The 18,772-nt window shown below is 41.5% G+C and overlaps 1 protein-coding gene across 3 annotated transcripts in view; it reads left to right on the forward strand.

Moving 5' to 3' along the window:
• Positions 1-18,772, forward strand: part of cbfa2t3 (CBFA2/RUNX1 partner transcriptional co-repressor 3) — a 41,863-nt gene that overhangs the window by 18,267 nt on the left and 4,824 nt on the right. For 2 of the 3 annotated variants that reach the window (XM_072380730.1, XM_072380732.1), the window contains exons 2-11: positions 5,968-6,123; positions 8,654-8,895; positions 9,058-9,147; positions 10,522-10,703; positions 12,700-12,983; positions 13,681-13,766; positions 14,864-15,149; positions 15,602-15,670; positions 16,322-16,375; positions 18,065-18,255. In XM_072380730.1, coding sequence (XP_072236831.1) covers positions 5,968-6,123; positions 8,654-8,895; positions 9,058-9,147; positions 10,522-10,703; positions 12,700-12,983; positions 13,681-13,766; positions 14,864-15,149; positions 15,602-15,670; positions 16,322-16,375; positions 18,065-18,255 — 1,640 coding nt within the window. The remainder of the gene's footprint in view (positions 1-5,967; positions 6,124-8,653; positions 8,896-9,057; positions 9,148-10,521; positions 10,704-12,699; positions 12,984-13,680; positions 13,767-14,863; positions 15,150-15,601; positions 15,671-16,321; positions 16,376-18,064; positions 18,256-18,772) is intronic. The other variant, XM_072380731.1, reaches the window with a different exon arrangement.

An 18,772-nucleotide genomic window follows, 5' to 3' on the forward strand; every position in this document is an offset into this window, starting at 1 on the left:
ACTTCACTGCCGACGAGAGGAGCCAGGCCCTCCCAACGGAGAACAGATGGTCGCTAGAACTTCAATACAATTACATCAACAGCTCTCGCAGATATAAGCTCAGTATGACGGGGTCCCTGCAGCTCAGAGAGACAGAAATACAACTCCTCTAACCTTAACACCTCTGGCCCTAGATAAATTGTCTTTGATTCATCTTCACTCCCTCCTTGTCCTCAACTTGTTCTTGCTTTTCTCACCTGGTTAATCATTCAAAATAAATGTGGATGTTTCTGTCTTAAAAGGCTGGTGACTAATCGATGATTTTCATGCTGTAATCTGATCAAAGACAGGATGTTTTTTTTCAGATCTTATTAGGGAGAACCAGTGACACCCCCCCCCACACACACCCCACCACCTCTCCCCACCCAGTCCTTCCATCCCCCTGTTTGTTTTTTGTTCAACATGTTTGTTCAGCCGGCACTGCATGTGTACTATCGCAGAGATTCTCAAGTAACATAGGGGAAAATGTCCATGTTTGTGTCCGCAGTGTGAGCACATGCATTCAGCAAACTTGTGAGCATGTGTGAATGCATCTGTTTGTCTTATTGTGTGTATGTGTGTTTAGGAAAAGAATATGAGTTTTAGGCACTAGTAATGAGGATGTTTCTGGAAAGAGAAGACATTTTATACATTTCTAACTTTCAGACATTCCTTTAAACGACTGTTCCAGGGTTAAGACATGAAGCTAGATGTTAGGGCAAGAGAGAGCACGTCAGTGAGACTACTCGCAAAGACAGAACTACAAATATGCGTGTGTATCTGCGTGTGCATGCACCGCACTGGTCTCCCACCCTGTCATTAGTGAGGGCTTTAAAGCCTCTGAACTCTAAATCAGCTCAAGATGAAGTGGAGTCTGGGATCTTTCTGCAGAAGCAGCCTCAGTGCTGACACATGAATATATGCACACACACATTCCTGTCTTACCTGTGATAGAACACAAGTTCACTCTGACAGCAAGGCAAGTTTCAAAGTATAGAACTTGTTGACAGTCAGACAGAAAACAAACTTGTAGGTTCCTGTCAGACGACAAATTTGGTTTGTTCTAATGATGTCTTTGTCTTTAAACTGGTCATTTCACAGGTATTATCAAAACGGATGGTGCTGTATCCCTCTGTCTTATGCCAAGGGCATGGGGTTACAATCCCAAATGTTTTGATATAAAGGCCTGGTGGGGGGCTGAGGGCCAGAGGCTCGGGCTCTGTTTGTGTGGACTCCGCAGAGGCCTGATAGGGAACAGATGTGGAAAGGCAGGCGGCTGGGCAGCCAGCCAGAGCAGCTGGGAGAAATTAAAAACAACAGCATTCCTGGAGACTGGGGGAATTATTGTTGGAGGGAGGGAGCAAGAGACAGGGGGAGAGTTTTAGGCCTATGTGGTCACTGACGAAAGTCTCTGTGGAGCATGAAAGATTGAATAGACGGTGGGGGATTTAAGGGGACTGTTCTACAGTGGTTAGCCAGAGCTAATAAGTTGCAGCTGTATTTCCACTGGAAACACAAATGCACATGCACACTTATATACAGTACATACAGTCGACACACAGACAGATGCCTATGTAAAATGAGACCAAAATGCTCTACCAGCTGCTGAATGATCGTCTAATGTCTTATATTTAAATGATAGTCTTTATATGTCCATGTATGTTTGTTTTAAGGGGCTTTAAAGAAAGCCTATGTCCTTGAATCTTTAATGACACACCATAGCAATTTTAGAAAGCTTGTCAAGCCACTTAAGTGTGCATCTGCAGTTGTAAAGCAGACTTGTCTTGCAGTCAATTGTTTTTCATCTTGTTTCATCATGGCACAAGGGAAGAGTAGAAGACAGAGAGCATTTTTAGAACGCAGGCTGTTTCTTTGGTGAGCAATCTTTTAGCCCCGATTACGTCAACATACAGACATACAGCTGTTCAGTGAGTCTGAGAAACAGACAAACAAGCACAGGCAGCAGCAGCAAGGTAGGTAATGACTATATCATGCTGTTTTATTTTCAGCATAATATTCAGTAGTATTTAGGACAGACAGCAACATATCTGAGCAGATCTATTTTCAGCTGTATCGGTTTCAAAGTGGCTCCTCTCAGACATTCAGATGTGGAGGGAAATAGCAGCCTGCAGACAGAAGCACGGTCCAGATCTGTACCTTAAAACCAGGTTTACTTTTTCAGGTGATAGGAGTCTCTCTTTTTATACTTCTTTGGGTATAAATGTTTTGTCCTTCAACACAAAGCACAATGGGAGCACAGATGGTCACAGATGGGGCTGCAGACCAAGCAGACTTCCTAATGTATTAAAGGAAAATCCAGAGCATGGTGTGTGTGTGTGTGTGTGTGTGTGCCCTGTCTCTGTAGCTGGTCAGATTAAACAGCTGTCTATAATCCCACGATGGGAGCAGACAGACAGGATGGTCCCTCTATCCTCCTCCTGTCCTCTCCTCCTTATATATATTCTTAGGTCTGGTTTGTTTAACAATAAATTTGGACCTTGGACAATGTAATTGGTTATTACCAAATAAGTCAGGATTTATTCTTTGTGCAAGTCACTGCATACAGTTGCACAAATAGCATGATCAAAAAGATGTACTGAAACCCTCATCCTGGAATTAGCCCATGAATTCAGAAGCATGGGGAGCTTGTGTAAATGTTTAGCGCCCTATAGAAGAGAATGGTTGCATCTATTTATACTAGCCGCCTCTGTCTTGTGTGTTTATGTTCAGAGCGTCTGGCATGGGGCAAACAGCAGAGTGCTCCTCATGTTCGTGAGGATCACTGTGTCAATGGCCATCGTACCGCACACTCCAGTGTGGCGCTCTTTAAATACAGACACCAGCTGTTGATCGTTTCTTCATGAGCTCTCAGAAATAGGCTTACACCAAGTACTGAGGCAGACTGACACAAGGGTTTGTGGAGCTAACATGAAATGAAAAAACACATTGTGATAGTTCATGACTACAAAACAGTTTCACTGAAGACATATACAGGGTTCAAATCCAATACATATTGTATAAAGGTTAGATCATTTGTTTCAAGAGTGTTGTTAATAGAGTCTCTGTTATCTTTTTATCAGTAGAAGTACAAGAGATTATCACTAGCAACCAAGTGGGCTCTCTTGACACATCATTCTGTGTCTGAGGCTGAGGAATAAGGATTTTGATATCGTTCCTGTTGTCACTCCATTTGTGACAACTGTAGTGGATTCTTCTCCCATTTATCTCCTGCATTTAAAAGAATCAGCTGAAGAGAAGGCTTCGAAAAAATTCAGTTAGTATCACCGCTATTTTTTGTTATATTTTCAAATTTGAATGTTTAAATGACAAAACATCTAGGTTAAAAAATTTACTAATTTGCCAATATTTCCAGAAAATACATTTTTGACACATTAGTCAAAGATTTTTGCAAGTTTTTTTTTAATCCCTGCATAAATTCTAAATCAGAAAATACTGTCAGCCTGCGGAATCTGAGAGAAGCCACGCTTGAAACTTTTTCATTATCCAGGCGTGGTTCTAGGGGCGGAGCCACAGGGGCATCGGCTTCTAGCTGAAATCTGATTGGCCCCCCCTGAAGTGCCCCTGTCCTCTCGCTCATCTGTCCGAGAGCGATGATCAGATCAGATCAGATCAGGTGGATGAAATTCCATGCCGAAACGCTAGTGGCGCTAATGAGCCAAATAGGAATGTACAGTGAATAACGCTTACAGAATAAGAAGATTTGAACGATCTCGAACGATGTTGGACAAATACTTGGCCCTCTATGAATATTGTGGACCCTTGATGGCCCCTTACTGAGAATAATCCTAGATCTGCCACTGCATTAGTTAACTGTCTCATATCTCAATGTCTCAAGATAACGAGGCTCGTTTTGTTGTGATAATAGATGTTCATGTCATAAATTTATATCCTCATCTCGAGATAAGAAGGCTTGTTTTCTCAAGATAGTGCATAAATATATTTTGTTAGTGCGTCCTAGAAAAGTTTGTTTTTCTGAGCAGCTACTGGTTGAAGCAGAGTTGGTTAAAGTTTTATCTACGCTGACAGACACCACTTGTCTTTTCTCAACAAACAGACGTTTACTAAACTCAGCGGAGCACAAAGAATAACACATGCATACCTTGACTTAAAACTATACATCTTCCCCAAGTGTCATGGCTGCAATAATGAAAAACGGAATAAGGTGTTAACAGAGGAAACCAAACCTCATTTTCTCACGATAACATGTTGTGATCTCGAGATAACAAAGGGCCATTTTCTTGTGAAAATGAGAGAGAGAGATTAACTTTATGTCATGCAAAAACAAGCTTTTTTTTATTATCTCGAGGCAACAGAAGAATCAACTTGTGATCTTGAGATAATGCCATCAAAATCTCAGGCAAGGCCACTCACACTTTCAGTAGTCAGCAGCCTGTGTTAGGAATGCAATGTTTTATAAATCAGACTACATATAATGTAGAAACCAAAAAGAAACCACTTATTGATATAAAAAAAGTGTAAAATATTTTTCTTCTGTAAACAATCATTTGATGGTAGCAGTTTTAACTAAAACGTATGACCACAAAACTTTAAAGCTTATATCAAGGTATTTATTTCTGAAATACAACTTCTTGAATATATATATATATAGATAGATAGATAGATAGATAGATAGATAGATAGATAGATAGATAGATAGATAGATAGATAGATATAGATATTGTCTTTGCACTTTTATGAAATTTAACAATACCAATCATCAAATATGCTATTAACTATATAGTGTTTCTTTTGTTAAAGTTAAGATGAGAGCTCTCTGCCACCTTCGTTCTCCATTACAAATGTAGATATTTTTATAATAACAGGGAGCGACATTAGGACAGAACGACACATAAACAAACATACACAAACTGTATGATATGTTTATTCTGTTGTTTGTCACTGGATAGTGCACATTTCTTGCAGTCTATGGTGGTTACACTCATACACATCCTTAAAAGCTATCTTCTCAAAGGCTGAAAAAGTCATCACACTCTCAGCTCAGGTTTACATTGCAGAAGGATCTTGTTCCAGCAGCTGCACTGACAGAGGGACACATAGACAGGGACACAGTCAACAGCCCATAGATAGATAGATAGAGTTAAACTTTGTGTACGCAGTGTTGCGCATGGCGTTGTTTTTGTTTGTATAGACTGCATGAAGCTCTTTGCCTCTAATACATAATGTAGGGCAACAGTCCTCACACCTGCTGTGGCTGTAGCACATCCACCTCTACAGTGTTTTCCTCAAGTCTTTTACCATAGCCTTGATTCTACAGAGCTTGGCCTTGCCTTGTTTGGTGCTGGCACAGTGTCTGGCAGAGGACAGTGAAGCCTCCAGTAGCCGAACAGAACTCTGCTGAAAGCCAGTGCGCAGTGATGGACAGCAGCAGATCCAGCTGCACTTGTCACTGGCTGTCAAGCCGGCTGTCTGAGCTAGAGAACGACAGGGGACAGGCGGGGAGTTGTGTGTGCCTGTGAATATGTGTCTGGGGGTTGGAGGTTACAGTGAGGTGGTGAGGGGGGAGGGGGCACTGATTGGGATGTCATTGCTACGTGGATTGTATATGTGTGAAGGAGAGAGCAAAAGGGAATGGGGGAGGAGGGGGGATGGGGGGGTCTCAGTCAGCAGCAGCTGAGTGAGAGAGCAGGTGTTACTGTATGTCTCCCAGGCCCCATGAATCTCTAACAAGAAAGACAATACAAGTTTGGATTCATTTCCACTCCGTGCATTGATTTGTTTTAGTTCTGTACACGGGGCTTTTGGTTTAAGGAAACAATCGATGACTCCCAGGTGAAAATGTCAGTGCTTTCCTCTTTAACCAGCTGTCTTCTCTTTGAAAGTGTTTTTTGTATTTTTTTTTCTAAGCTGAAATTGCATCTTGACAACTGTTTCTGTTTTTGTGCCTTTGCTTTTGATTCCATATTGCAGGTAGTAGAGTGCAGAGGGTTGGAACAATGCCAGATTCACCTGCGGATGTGAAAACCCAGCCCAGGTCCACCCCACCCACCATGCCTCCTCCACCCCCGGCTGTCAGCCAAGCAACAAGTCGCAATGCCTCATTCACCCCAGCCACCAGTAAATCAAGTAAGGCTCGGTTATAATTGTAAAAAAAATAACACCTTAAGTCATCTTTAAACTGTGAAATGGATATATTTACAGCTTTTATTGTCAAAAGTCCAACTTCTTTGCCATAAATGATTTGACTGAACTGTTCGTAACCCAAAGTTACTTTACATGCTGTGAGATATATGTTATCTTGAAGTGTCATGTCAGCAGGCATGAGATAGGCGTGCTGTAACAGTGATCCATGGAAGGAACAATGTCTTCATTTCATAGAAAGCATTGGATATGATTGCAAAAGCTGTGTGAGCTGGGATCTGCTGCATTGCAAATAATATTTACCCTGAGCTGACATGCATTTCTAAGCATGGATTTACAAGTTGGCGTAAAACATAAATTGAAGCAACCAGTAACTAGAGGTTAGGATTATTATAATGTGCTGTGATCACAATGTTCTTTTTCAAGTTGGGGTCCTTTGTTGTGCGTCTTTCTTTCTCTCACACCTTGCCAATTCTCAACAATCCCCATCCAAATATTTCTCAGCTTTCTGCAACTCCTGCCTCTCCTCTAGATCTTACATGACTCAGTAGATAGATAAATAAATGAATATGCAACAGGTTGATCTATGGGCGTTTTAAGGAGCAAAATACAAAAACAAACACAATAACTTAGACAATGCAACATTTATAAAACAAAAACAAGAAACAATGTTTTACAAAACACACCTGACATTTCTGAATGCTGCTTTTGTGATTTTCTGAAACATTATTGCGGTCTTCCTTTTTCGTGGTTGTCTTGTGTGAAATGTGTTTTTCAAATGTGTTTTTAGTGAAACTTTGTTTCCTGTTTTGTCATTGTCTTTTCTAAAAAAGCTGTTGTGTTCCACGACACTGTGTCATTGTTTTTTGTTTTTTTCAGATTAATTTATTTACTATTTTTCATTGACACTTAAAAGGTTTTGGGGTTTTTTCAAGAAAGATTGATGTCTCTGAAACATTGTTTTAATTTTTGTTACGTTCTCAAAAATATAGCGTCCTTTGAAATGTTTCTTTGTTTTTTGTGTTGTGCTTTCGTTTTTGTTGCTTTCTGTTGTTAAATGATGTGTTTTCCACCTCAGGGCCACCGCATAAATCAGTTTATTCATAGAGTGATCTGAAATAAAGTTCTCCCTTTAAAAAATATCTGCAGCAGCTCAGAAGCCCTGAACCACGCAGCCATTTGTTCCTCTTAGCTCAACTGTCATCTTGTGTGCCTAAAGAAAGGGAGGGGAATTCCAATTATGTGTTTCTTCCCTCTTCTGCTGAACAAATGCTGTGATCGCTTGTGCGTCAGGTGTGCATCTCTGCGGGCATGTGTGTGTCTTAGAGTGTGAATAATGCCCTCGCTGGCGGGACAAGTGTCTTAGGGCGCATGTGTGAGTGTAACTGTGGCATTGTGCTTGCCTGTGTGTAACTTTGTTGTTAATCAGCTAGTCAGGAGGCGGCTGGTACAGGGGACATCAGCCGTTGCAGTGTGTAGGCTACTTTCTTCCCTATATAGCAGTGACAGGCCATGTTGTTTCACCTGTCGTGTTGGGCGGTCAGCTGAGCAGCTCGCTTCTTGCATCTCTCCCTCTTCCTAAAACCAGAACACAAGTGCTGACTGTCGGGATCACATGGGTTAGTCCGTATGTGTTCAGGCCCTCGACCCATGGATTAGAGCAACAAACATGCCTGAGAGGAACCACGGGAACTAAACCAGCGAACAACCGAACAGTATATATGGGCTTTATTCAAGAATGAGAACCAGGTGTAGCCTTACAGTCAACAGTGTCTCACGGTATAGGTCTATACAAGCATTTTAAAAGGATATTAGATCAGACATGTCATACAAAGAGAGAACATCATGTTACATTTTGTCTTCATTAGTTATACACACATATGTTTATATAGGGAACCAGGACAGACTGAAGAAGAGCATTTCAGGGGTCAGGTCAAACTTGTGTGTGTGTTTGCTACTGTGTATTTATGAGTTTGTTTGTGCCTACATTAAGAAGAATATGTGAGTGCTTATATATGTGTATGAATGCTGTCTATTCTGAACCTTAAAGCTGCAAATCTACTTTCAGCTGGTGGACATGTGCAGGACCAGATTTAGCTACACACCTGCTACTGGAATAGAAGTAACACAGCCCACAGGACTATTTTTGGCTCATCTTTAACAAGTTCCTCTTATAGCTGTGTCCTAGTGAGTGAGTGAGAAGGCATAGACTGATACAAGGGGAGGTGGAGGGGCTTGAGGGGGTCATATGGTAGCCCTTGTGATATGGCTAAAGTTACTGCAAAATGACTAATAGTATTCAAACTTACAGAAAATAGAAGCCCTTCAGTTGTTTTAAGGATCTGAGTATCATGCGCGCTCCTTAACTTTCATCTTGACCACACGGTCTTCTATCAGAAGGATATAATGACAACTGCCCTCATCATGTCCCTAGTTCTGTCAGATGCCCCGCAGGCCACTCCAAAACTACTGACCCAATTTTCACCGTGTCAACCTTTTGTCTTTTTATCTGCAGTGCTGAACGGGAGCAGCCACTCTCCTACGTCGTTAAACGGTGCTCCGTCCACTCCCAACGGCTTCAGTAACGGGCCAGCCATGTCCTCCACGGCCTCGCTGTCCAATCAGCAGCTCCCACCAGCTTGTGGTGCCAGGCAGCTCTGCAAGCTAAAGCGCTTTCTGACCACACTACAGCAGTTTGGCAACGACATTTCGCCTGAGATTGGAGAGAGAGTTCGTAGTCTTGTGTTGGGACTGGTGGTATGTTGTGACTTTTCCTCTTGTAAACCAAATCCAATGTCCTTATTTTGCTACATGATAGCATGCTGTCATAGTTATTTTGTGATATATTTCACATATTTATAGTACCTATTTTAAGCTTGTGTTCTCTCTTTGTCACACACTTCCTATTGTCTTGAACAGAATTCCACTCTAACCATTGAAGAGTTTCACTCCAAACTTCACGAGGCCACAAACTTCCCACTGAGACCTTTTGTCATTCCTTTCCTAAAGGTAAATGCCCTTTGATGTAAAATTATTCAGACCTGATGTCTGCATTTTACAGGCTAAAAAAACATTGCATTGTTTGAGGAAGTTTTCAGATCCTTAACTTAAATAAAAGTAGCTTACTGATAATAATATTTGGTTAGTGATAAAAATGTTTAACTTGAACTTAAGATAATTTCTGATGATGTGCTTAAATCATCAGAATTTATCATCAGAGGAAAGCGTAAGAACCTTACTTGGCAGGTTTTTAGAATCCTGCTGGTAACTTATTCGTGGTTTGTAAATCTGAAATGCATTTAAAGTGACAGCTGCTGGCTTGCAATTCCCAGAACCAATCCCAGATTCATTTGGGATTGCTATAGAGCAAAAGAGAAAAGCAAGTGGTATGACAAATCCCAGCCGTGGTCAAGGAGACGGAAGCCAGGAAACATTATCCTTTGGAATTCATAGAAATTGTCTTAAATGCAATACCACAGAAAATGTGATTTTTTTTCACTTTTTCTCTAAGCTTTATATATTATCATGTATATTGTAGAATCTTCTTGGTTAAATAAGACACAACTGAAGTTGTTGGAGAAATGTAATGGCGAAGAAAGAATATATTTCCAAATAAAAAATCGTCATAACTAGTGAAAAGTAGCTTAAAATGGAAATACACATGCAAACTACTGTTGCACTTTGGTATTGTACTTGTGTAAACTGATTTAGGTCTTTCCAACTCTGCCCTCATGGCAAGTGTGAAGGACCATGAGTTTGTGTGTTGGATTCTCCTTTCTATTTGTCTCAAATAAAAACTGGAAAGGAATCCTTGTCATAATCGTAAATCTATACAGAAATTGATGTGTTATAAACCTATACAAGCCATCATAGTAAATGCAGAGAACGGTAGGATGTGCATATAAATATGTGGTTAGAAAGGGGATGTGTGAAAGTGTGTATGAGTGTGTCAGACCTCCTAGCGTGCAATGATCCTCCACATCTGGGACATTGCAGCAATAGCTGTGTTATATCAAGCAGACAGGTCTGAGAGAGCTATTTGACAGCACTGTTACACACACACACATATATAATACACACAACAGCACACCCCAACAAGAGTGAGACACATGGTGGAGGAATGTGTCAAGGGACCTGTCTTATCTCATCCTGTCGCTTCATCTATCACTCTCTTTTTACCTCTCAGCCTAATCTGGCATTATTTCACTCTCACCCCATCTATCTAGTGTTCCACAATGAGTTTCAAGCTCTCTTCTTGTTCACTTAACTCTCCTCTCAATGCTAAGATTAGTTCAATAAATCTATATCCTTCCTTCAACATTTTTTTCAATATTTCATTTCCAAAGCAAAGATGTATGTTTTCCTGTCTTTTAACTTCTGAAGGCAAACCTGCCCCTGCTGCAGAGAGAACTGCTTCACTGTGCCAGGTTGGCCAAACAGACTCCAGCTCAGTATCTGGCCCAACACGAGCAGCTTCTCCTGGATGCCAATGCCAGCTCGCCCCTTGACTCCTCCGAGATCATGCTGGAGATGAATGAGCATGGCAAGAGAAGGACTCCTGACAGGTAGCGTCTCTCATCCATACACAAGAAAATACAGACCTCAGAAGTCTGCATGCATTGGCAGACCCTCACACAGACTATTATAAATGAAATATTTTAGCGTGTTTCTTAATGCCAAGCGACAAGGGAAAACTATAAATCCTCTGTGCGGGAGGCAAAAGTCTGGACAGTCCTGATGCCAGACTGGCAGCTGTCTTGGAGGGAGGAGTGAGATAAATGCAGAGTAAGAATATACAAAGAGAGGGTTAGAGGCAAAACAGAGATCTGACAAAGCGAGCTAGAAGTGTATAGTATAGTCAATGTCTTTAATCCCACAGAAGACTGACATAACAGAGCTTTACTTTGCTATTGTTCCACACATTTCTCCCAACCTCTTTGTCTGACTGACCAAGCAAAAAAGATAACACATCCATCCTTCTGGAACTGTCCTTATTTTTTCATCACTTTTTTACCCCTTATCCTCTCTCCGCCTGCCTGACCTAATGGCCCCAGCAGCTGCCCGTATGTTTGGGATCCTGAGCAGGGTGTTGGGAGGTGAATGGTGGTGACTAGGATAGAAGCTGGATGTGCAATCACACTGTAATCCAAACACCTCCGCCTCCTGAACTCAGGCTTATACGCAGCATGTAGGGCTCATTGGAGAGGGGGGGGTTGGTTGGTTGGTTGGTTGGTTGGGGACCTAGCCAAGGTTGTGCCAGCTGTTCCTCTGATTTGTTGGCTACTACAGCCAGGGATGTGTGTGAGTGTAGCTGACATACGCATACATGCACATGAAATACAGAGACACACATGAGCACATGTCATCCTCATGTGGCAGCAGCATTGCATTTATTCGCTTTTGATCCCTGTGATGATAAAGAGTGATTTCCATCTGAATGCCTGGCTATTGCCATCCAGCTAAACAGATTAATATCAACACTCCCATTTAAACTGTCCAGATGGCTTGAATACACAACCTTTCTCACACATACGCAGATACACACTCACTTAAAGTACACAGACACAAATGAGTGCGACTAAACATCTGTCAAATACACAGCCCCCGTTGCCCCTTAAGCCCGAGAGCAGGGTGGGAGGGAGAAATACTCACAATCTAAGAGAAGGCAGAGGGATTTTCAGATTAAGAGCTTGAGACACAGGGTGTACAGTTGGACGTGGTTTGTTTGATACATATGGTGTACAGCTGTGCAGAAGCTTTGGAGAGGCAGTGCCTTACTGTAACCGATCAACAATCAGCTCTCATTCATATGTGTATGAGTTGTTTGAGTTTCTGAACTAAATAAAAAGCATGTTTGTGTTTCATGTCTGAGCTTCTCAAAGAGGAATGGTTACCATACAAAATACTAGACACTTCCTACTACAAAATGTTTAAATATTGTAATTGTTTAGAATTAGAGCAGATATTTTAAAACAATTTCAAAGATTTTTTTCACCTTGAAAGTGGCAAGTTTTTCTGAACTATGAAGTAATATCCTGGCATTGTATATTCAACCTGTAAAAGTCTTCACATCACTTATTGTAGTCTGGGACAGCCCGAAGAGACTAGTTGGAGAAAAATCAAGTAACTTCATGTTGGATACGATTAGCTTTGTAAAACTGAACTGAGATATGTACCATGAAAATAATGTAGCACAGCACTTTCTAAATGGGCAAGCATTTATCTGTTGTTTTGAAGATCTGGGCCCTGATGCGTTTTGTTGTTGGTTGTAATATGGTGCACATGCTACACTTCTTGTTTATAGGCCTTTAGACTGTGTCAGGCTGTCTATAACTTCTATCCCAAGGTTTTAAATTATTTATTGACTTTTTTCATGTCTTGATTATCACAGCACTTCACAGTACATTTCACAGTAATTGTCTGTTTTTTCATACCATACTCAACAAACTGTGAGGTGCCTGAGTTATCTAGTGTCTGCAAAAAACATTGCTCTGAAAGGTTGCAGCTGAGTGTTTTAACATTCAGTCATGTTTTGGCTCACTCCCATGTCCACGCCATTAGGACCAAAGACAACTCAGAGAGAGACGGCTTGCACCCGGAGCACCTGGCTAAGAGACCCTGCACCATCAGCCCCAGCCAACGCTTCAGCCCTAGTACGGGTCTCCCCGCTCACCCACCTCCAAACGGCCTCCCCACACACCCTCCAAACGGCCTGACCCACCCACCCAACCCCCAAATGGGGCCGCAGCACTATCGCTTAGAGGACATGGCCCTGGCACACCAATACAGAGATGCGTACAGGCATAATGAACACCGTGATGTTCGAGACAGGCACCGACAGACAGGTACAACAGCTGCAAAACATTCATGCCGTTTGGTAGTTCTATTGATCTACTATTGAGTAATTTGGTGTACAACTGTAAGGTCAAGACTGACTGAGTTTGTGTGAACATAAGTTGGATGTATGTGGAGAATAAAGGCCAGTTGTCAGTCCAGTCTGATAATCCTTGTGGCTGCGCATCTATATTAAGAACACAGCCATACATGCTCATGTAGACAACTGTGGCAACCATGTATGCCTCCATCTGAAATTAATTCATCTCCCTATTTTTTTTACTTACTTGATATGACGTGGTGTTATATAAAGTGCAAAAGGCTCTTTATTTGCTATTGAAAAAACAACAACAACAATACTGTTTTGTTGATTTGATGATTATTCACATATAACATCAACTCATTTTTGTTTGTGCTATATTTGAATAGAATAATGCAAATTAGCAATTTATTCCTTGGAAAGACAAAGTAAGCATATAGGAAATAGCTTTAGTGATTTCTTATATAATTACATACAGCAATTATGTGTGCAGAAAAATATAACGAATTAAATATTGTGCAATTTGAACCACTTTCTTTTCAAAAAATTTGAATAAAAAGGTTTGAAAAAGAATTATGTGTGTCAGAATGCTGCAGTTTTTACTGTGTTTTTTCAAAAGTTTACTGCATAAGCATCTAACAGAGATGTCCGATCTGTTTTGATTGCAGCAGTACATGGAGCCCGCCAGGAGGAGGTGATTGACCATCGTCTTACAGATCGAGAGTGGGCAGAAGAATGGAAACATCTTGATAATGTATGTATTAGCATGACAGCCATGCTTACTCCAGACCATATCTTTGTTTCTATAATATTGCAGCAGCGGAAAAAAAGGGTAAAGAGATTAGCGGGTGATTAAAGCTAGTTTTAGGGCTAAAGATGGCAAGCAGATGACATCAACAGGAACTGTTGACAACAGCCTTCGTCCCAGCTGAGTTAGCAGTAGACTGACAGCTGACCTTAGGGGGGTCTGTGTCAGTGTGGTAAATTAACAACTGACAAACACCTATCTGGATTCCTAGCACCCAACTCCATGAAGAGAAAATCATGTACACAAGACACACAAGTGTACATGCACACACAACGTGTTAGATAGAAACGGGGCCCCAGATGGAGCTCAGAACCCAGCAGAGAGCAACTCCAGCTGGGTTGAGCAGCTGAGACAAGAGCTGCAGTCAAGGAGAGAACTGGCCAGGCCTGGACCATTGCCAAATTAGAAACACTTCACTGAAATAAATATAGCTAATGCAGGGGGGAGGGAGGTGATAGAGAGACAGAGGAGAGGAGGTAGAGACAGAGAAGGGGTGAAGATGAATGGGAATAGCGATATGGATTGAATTAGCAGACCTTGCTGGGTCTGGAAAGACAAGTGCACTGTGAAAAGAAAGTGACACTTTCAAGACAGAGAGAAAAGACAAGAAATCTGTTGGGTTGTCAGAGAAAAGACAAGAGGGCTGTAAGGAATTAGCTCAACCTTTTCATCGGTAGACCAGCTGTTACATTATCATTGTGGTGACGTTTTTATACGATAAAACTCACTGACAGACACACAATCCATAAACAGACCGGCAGAAACAGTAACATGAAGTTACCTGCTAGCTAGGTGGTGTCTGTTTAAGGATGGAAAATATGCTTGGTGGTTTAGTCTTTCATTTTGAACAAGTTTGAGCACATGAGGTTTTTTTTTTAATGGGTATTCCATTATGAAAACTGTAGTTATCACTAAATGTTTCACAGGGATCAGAGTATATGTATAGGAGGAAAGGGTGTACATTTTCTAAATTGATGAAGAACATCTTCTCTTGCTCACTTATGACTTTATGTAAACCTGTCTGCAATCCTTTGGCTTTATAGCTCCTGAATTGCATCATGGACATGGTAGAGAAGACACGGCGCTCTCTGACTGTGTTGCGACGCTGTCAGGAGGCGGACCGGGAGGAGATGAATCACTGGATTCGACGCTACAGCGACGTGGAGGAGATGAAAAAAGGTGGGAGCAACGGACAGCACTGCCTTCCTCCTCCTCCTCCTACTCTTCCTCCTCCTCACCACAACTCCTCCTCCAACACAGCTAGCAGCAGCGAGTCACTGCCCATAGGAACTTCCTCGGCTGCTGAAAGGCAGTCAGGCAGACAGACAGGTAGACAAACACACACAGGGTTTGTTTGGCAAAAGTAAAACACTCACAGCAAGGTAGGGTTCATTTGGGATGCTGAAAATGCCTTAATGTGTCATTTTCTACACAAAATGTCTGTCAGATTATCATATTTTTCAGCACATTTGCAAATTTGAGCTCATTCTGTGAGGCAATCCAAATCCTGGCTTTTTAGCCAATTCATTACTCCCTTGTTGACATTGTTGCCTTGTTGGCATGATCATTCATAATTAAGAATTATATTAATTTCTATTGCCTGTATCCATGGCAGCAATGTTTGAAAAAGTTGTGGACATCTTATTTACTTGTGTTGCCACACAAATAATTTCTGTTGTTCCCAAAAACACTGAACTGGATAGATGTGTGATGATGCAGTTGAGGGGTTGGATACTGTCTGAGTTTAACAAAGTGGGTACCTGTGTGTGTGTGTGTTTCAGAGATCCACAGAGACTTCTTACACAGACCTCCCTCAGGATATCTGCCTGAAGAAATCTGGAGAAAAGCTGGTAAGAGCAGAGTATCTTCTTCTCACTATTGTCTTCATGACTGACCACACACAGACTAACAACACGCACATCATCAGTCTTGCTACCGAGACAGGCAGAACAGAGGCCTTACATCCATAGGTCCGTCAGGCCAGAGGATTGGAGGCCTTCTGTGTCATTAGGGCTAAATGCCCTCCATCTGTCACCACTATGAAAGGCCACTGCAGTTAAAGCTGCAGTGAAAATGCAGTCACCGGTCCTACGGTGGGCCGCAGCAGCGCAGGACAGGTTGGAGCTTAACTGTTCTCCATTGTCCTCTTTTTTTAATTCACACACAAACGTATGTAAATTTTAAAAAAGACAACTTTGATATAAAGATACATTTTAAAAAAAATCTAAACTGTTGTTGATATTTGTGGCTCCTTTTGCAGCCAAAGGGCAGAAGGTGGGAGTGCTGCATTGCATGGGCCCTCTCATTTGCTGCATGTTAGATAAAGCCCATCCCAAGAGTCGTTTGGCTCAGCCCCTGTTTCACCTCAGTCCCAGCACTATTATGTTGCACTCATACTCCAATACCCTGTGGATGAAAGATGCTGCTGCTGCCGGCAAAATACTGTGCTGCATTTTCACCAGCAGAAAAGGCTCTTTTAACTGCAGTTGTTTTTCATACAGGTACTACAAGCATCCCGCTCTCCCCAGCACTAAAGCACCTTCAAAACAAGCAGGGTGAGTAACATATCTCACTCTCAACATCTCACATCTAGTGTTTGTGTGCCTATACATGTGTGTGTATGTGTCACTTCTATCTCAGCAGCTAGGTAGTCTGCCAAGTGTAGCTGCAGCATCTCTTGCTTTTAATTAAAACCAGACACGTATTCTCTGGTCTGGTTCAGGTTGAGAGACAGCAGCGCTTTTGAGAACTAAGATCTGAAGTGTGAAAAAGTAGTCAGAAATAACACGTCTCAGGGACTTGCAAATCCCTGTGGAATTAAAACGTTAATATTGCTGCCCCCGTGTTTTCCATTAAGTGCTAATTGCCCCAGCATCTGCTATGCAGTCTCCTTGATAAGAATTAATTAAATTTGCAAACTAATCTTACCGGTGCATGCATTAGGCCAGATAATTGAGAAGCTTGGAATAATGGAGATAGTGTTTGCAAGGTAGAGAAAAAAGAGAAAGGTGTGTGTGTGTGTGTTTGTGTGTGTGAGCAAAAATGAAGGGTAAAGGTAGAGACAGGATGACAGAAAGTCTTGAGAAGAGACTGTATGTTTACAGGACTGACAGAATACCAACTTTTTTAGGATATGAGCATAGAAGTCAAGGACAGACATGCACACAAGCTCACACAGACATACATGAGCACGCCACCATGTGCAAATACACAGCAGGTTGTGGATAAGACTCCCCCATTGCCTATCTTTTTGCACAGTGGTTTGAAACAACTGGAGTGGATCGGCAAGGAAAAGTGACAAGTATTTATGAGTTTCCTTGCAACAAAAATGGAGTGGAGGAATTGGGGAGCAATGGAGAGAACGGTATCAGCCCTTCCTCCGTTTTGGTTGGTCTATCACACCTGGCAGTCCTCTTGTATGCGTTTCATTTAAGTTCTTCATGTGTGTTCTTCTGCCAGCTTGACACAACTGAAGGAACTGGAGGAAGAGTGAGAAGTATCATTTAAGCTTTAGAAATGCTGCTTTGATCACAAGAAGAAAATGAGCGATTCATATTTTGAAGACAAGATACCACATTATGATTTGATTAATAAGAAGTTTACTGTATGTTTGGCAACTTATTTTTCAGGTGAATAAAGTCCTGTAAGAAATCAGGTACCATACAATTCTTGTGCACTTTGAAGCCCGTCATGAAAGATGGCAACAGTTTGTAAAACTGAGAAGAAAGTTTCTTTTTTAGTCTGCCATCTGGAAAGGAGTCTGTCCACCTGCCTACAGTAAAAACAAAGTCTATTCACTTATGCAGGGTTCTAATACTAGAAGACCCTAAGACAAAAGCTCCACTGAAGTAAGTACTGCGGTGGAAATATGAGTGCCAACTGCTGGAAAAATCATTCACTCTTTGCTGTAAACTCTGTCAAACAATTGCTATTAAAATTATTCTTATGACAGGATGACAACGATCAAAACATGGATTCTCAGAGTGTTGGATGAACTTGTAGGAGCTGACATCTGCTGCTGTCAGTAGCGAGAATCATTGAGACCAGATATATTTGGATTAATTACTGAAGTCTGGCTCATTCACTTTCTGGCAGAAAGTTTTACATCTTGGATGATGTACATCTGCTTGTTGAACTACAACAAGATGGAAACTTAAAGAGCCTTGATAAAGAATGACAGAACAGGCAGGGTGAGATGATAGCCATGAGCACTGACACCCTCTGTCCCTTTCTTTGTTTCTCAGAGGAGGCAGTGAATGAGGTGAAGCGACAGGCCATGTCAGAGCTGCAGAAGGCAGTGTCCGACGCCGAAAGGAAGGCTCATGAGATGATTTCTGCCGAACGATCTAAAATGGAGAGGGCACTGGCTGAAGCCAAGAGACAAGCCTCTGAAGACGCATTAACGGTCATCAACCAGCAGGAAGATTCCAGTGAAGTGAGTATTACAAAACTCCTCCTAACCCACATTTTTGTCTTTAACTTAATTCCTCTTGATAGAAAAAAGTGTAATAGTTGATTATGTACGATTTGCAAGAACCAAAAATTCCTTTTGTTTTTTTTTTCATGCTCCATTCTACATTTCCAGGCTATCTTCATGATGTAGTTTAGCTAAATATCTGCATATGTTGATTTTATAAGACACCCAGGTAACAATGTTTTGAAAACTATATTCAGATCACAGGATTACAGTTTGTTGTCAACATTCACGGCCCGTATGTCATATAAAAATGACCAGTTTGAATTACATGTCTGTGTTTAATCTTCACTTGCTCCCACGTTGTTTGACACTTCATATTCTGCAGCTGGTGCTCATGGCCTGAGTCATAAAACCTGGGTGAACTCACCGAGTTGATAACCAGCGTAATAACACAACTTTACATGATCTCAGCTTAGAATTTGTGAAGCCAGATAATGAAAAGATCCTGGGTGTGTTGAACTCGCTTCATAATACT

The sequence above is a fragment of the Leuresthes tenuis genome, unplaced genomic scaffold (assembly GCF_036924035.1).
Source record: "Leuresthes tenuis unplaced genomic scaffold, fLeuTen1.0.hap1 SCAF_2, whole genome shotgun sequence".
Taxonomy (NCBI): domain Eukaryota; kingdom Metazoa; phylum Chordata; class Actinopteri; order Atheriniformes; family Atherinopsidae; genus Leuresthes; species Leuresthes tenuis.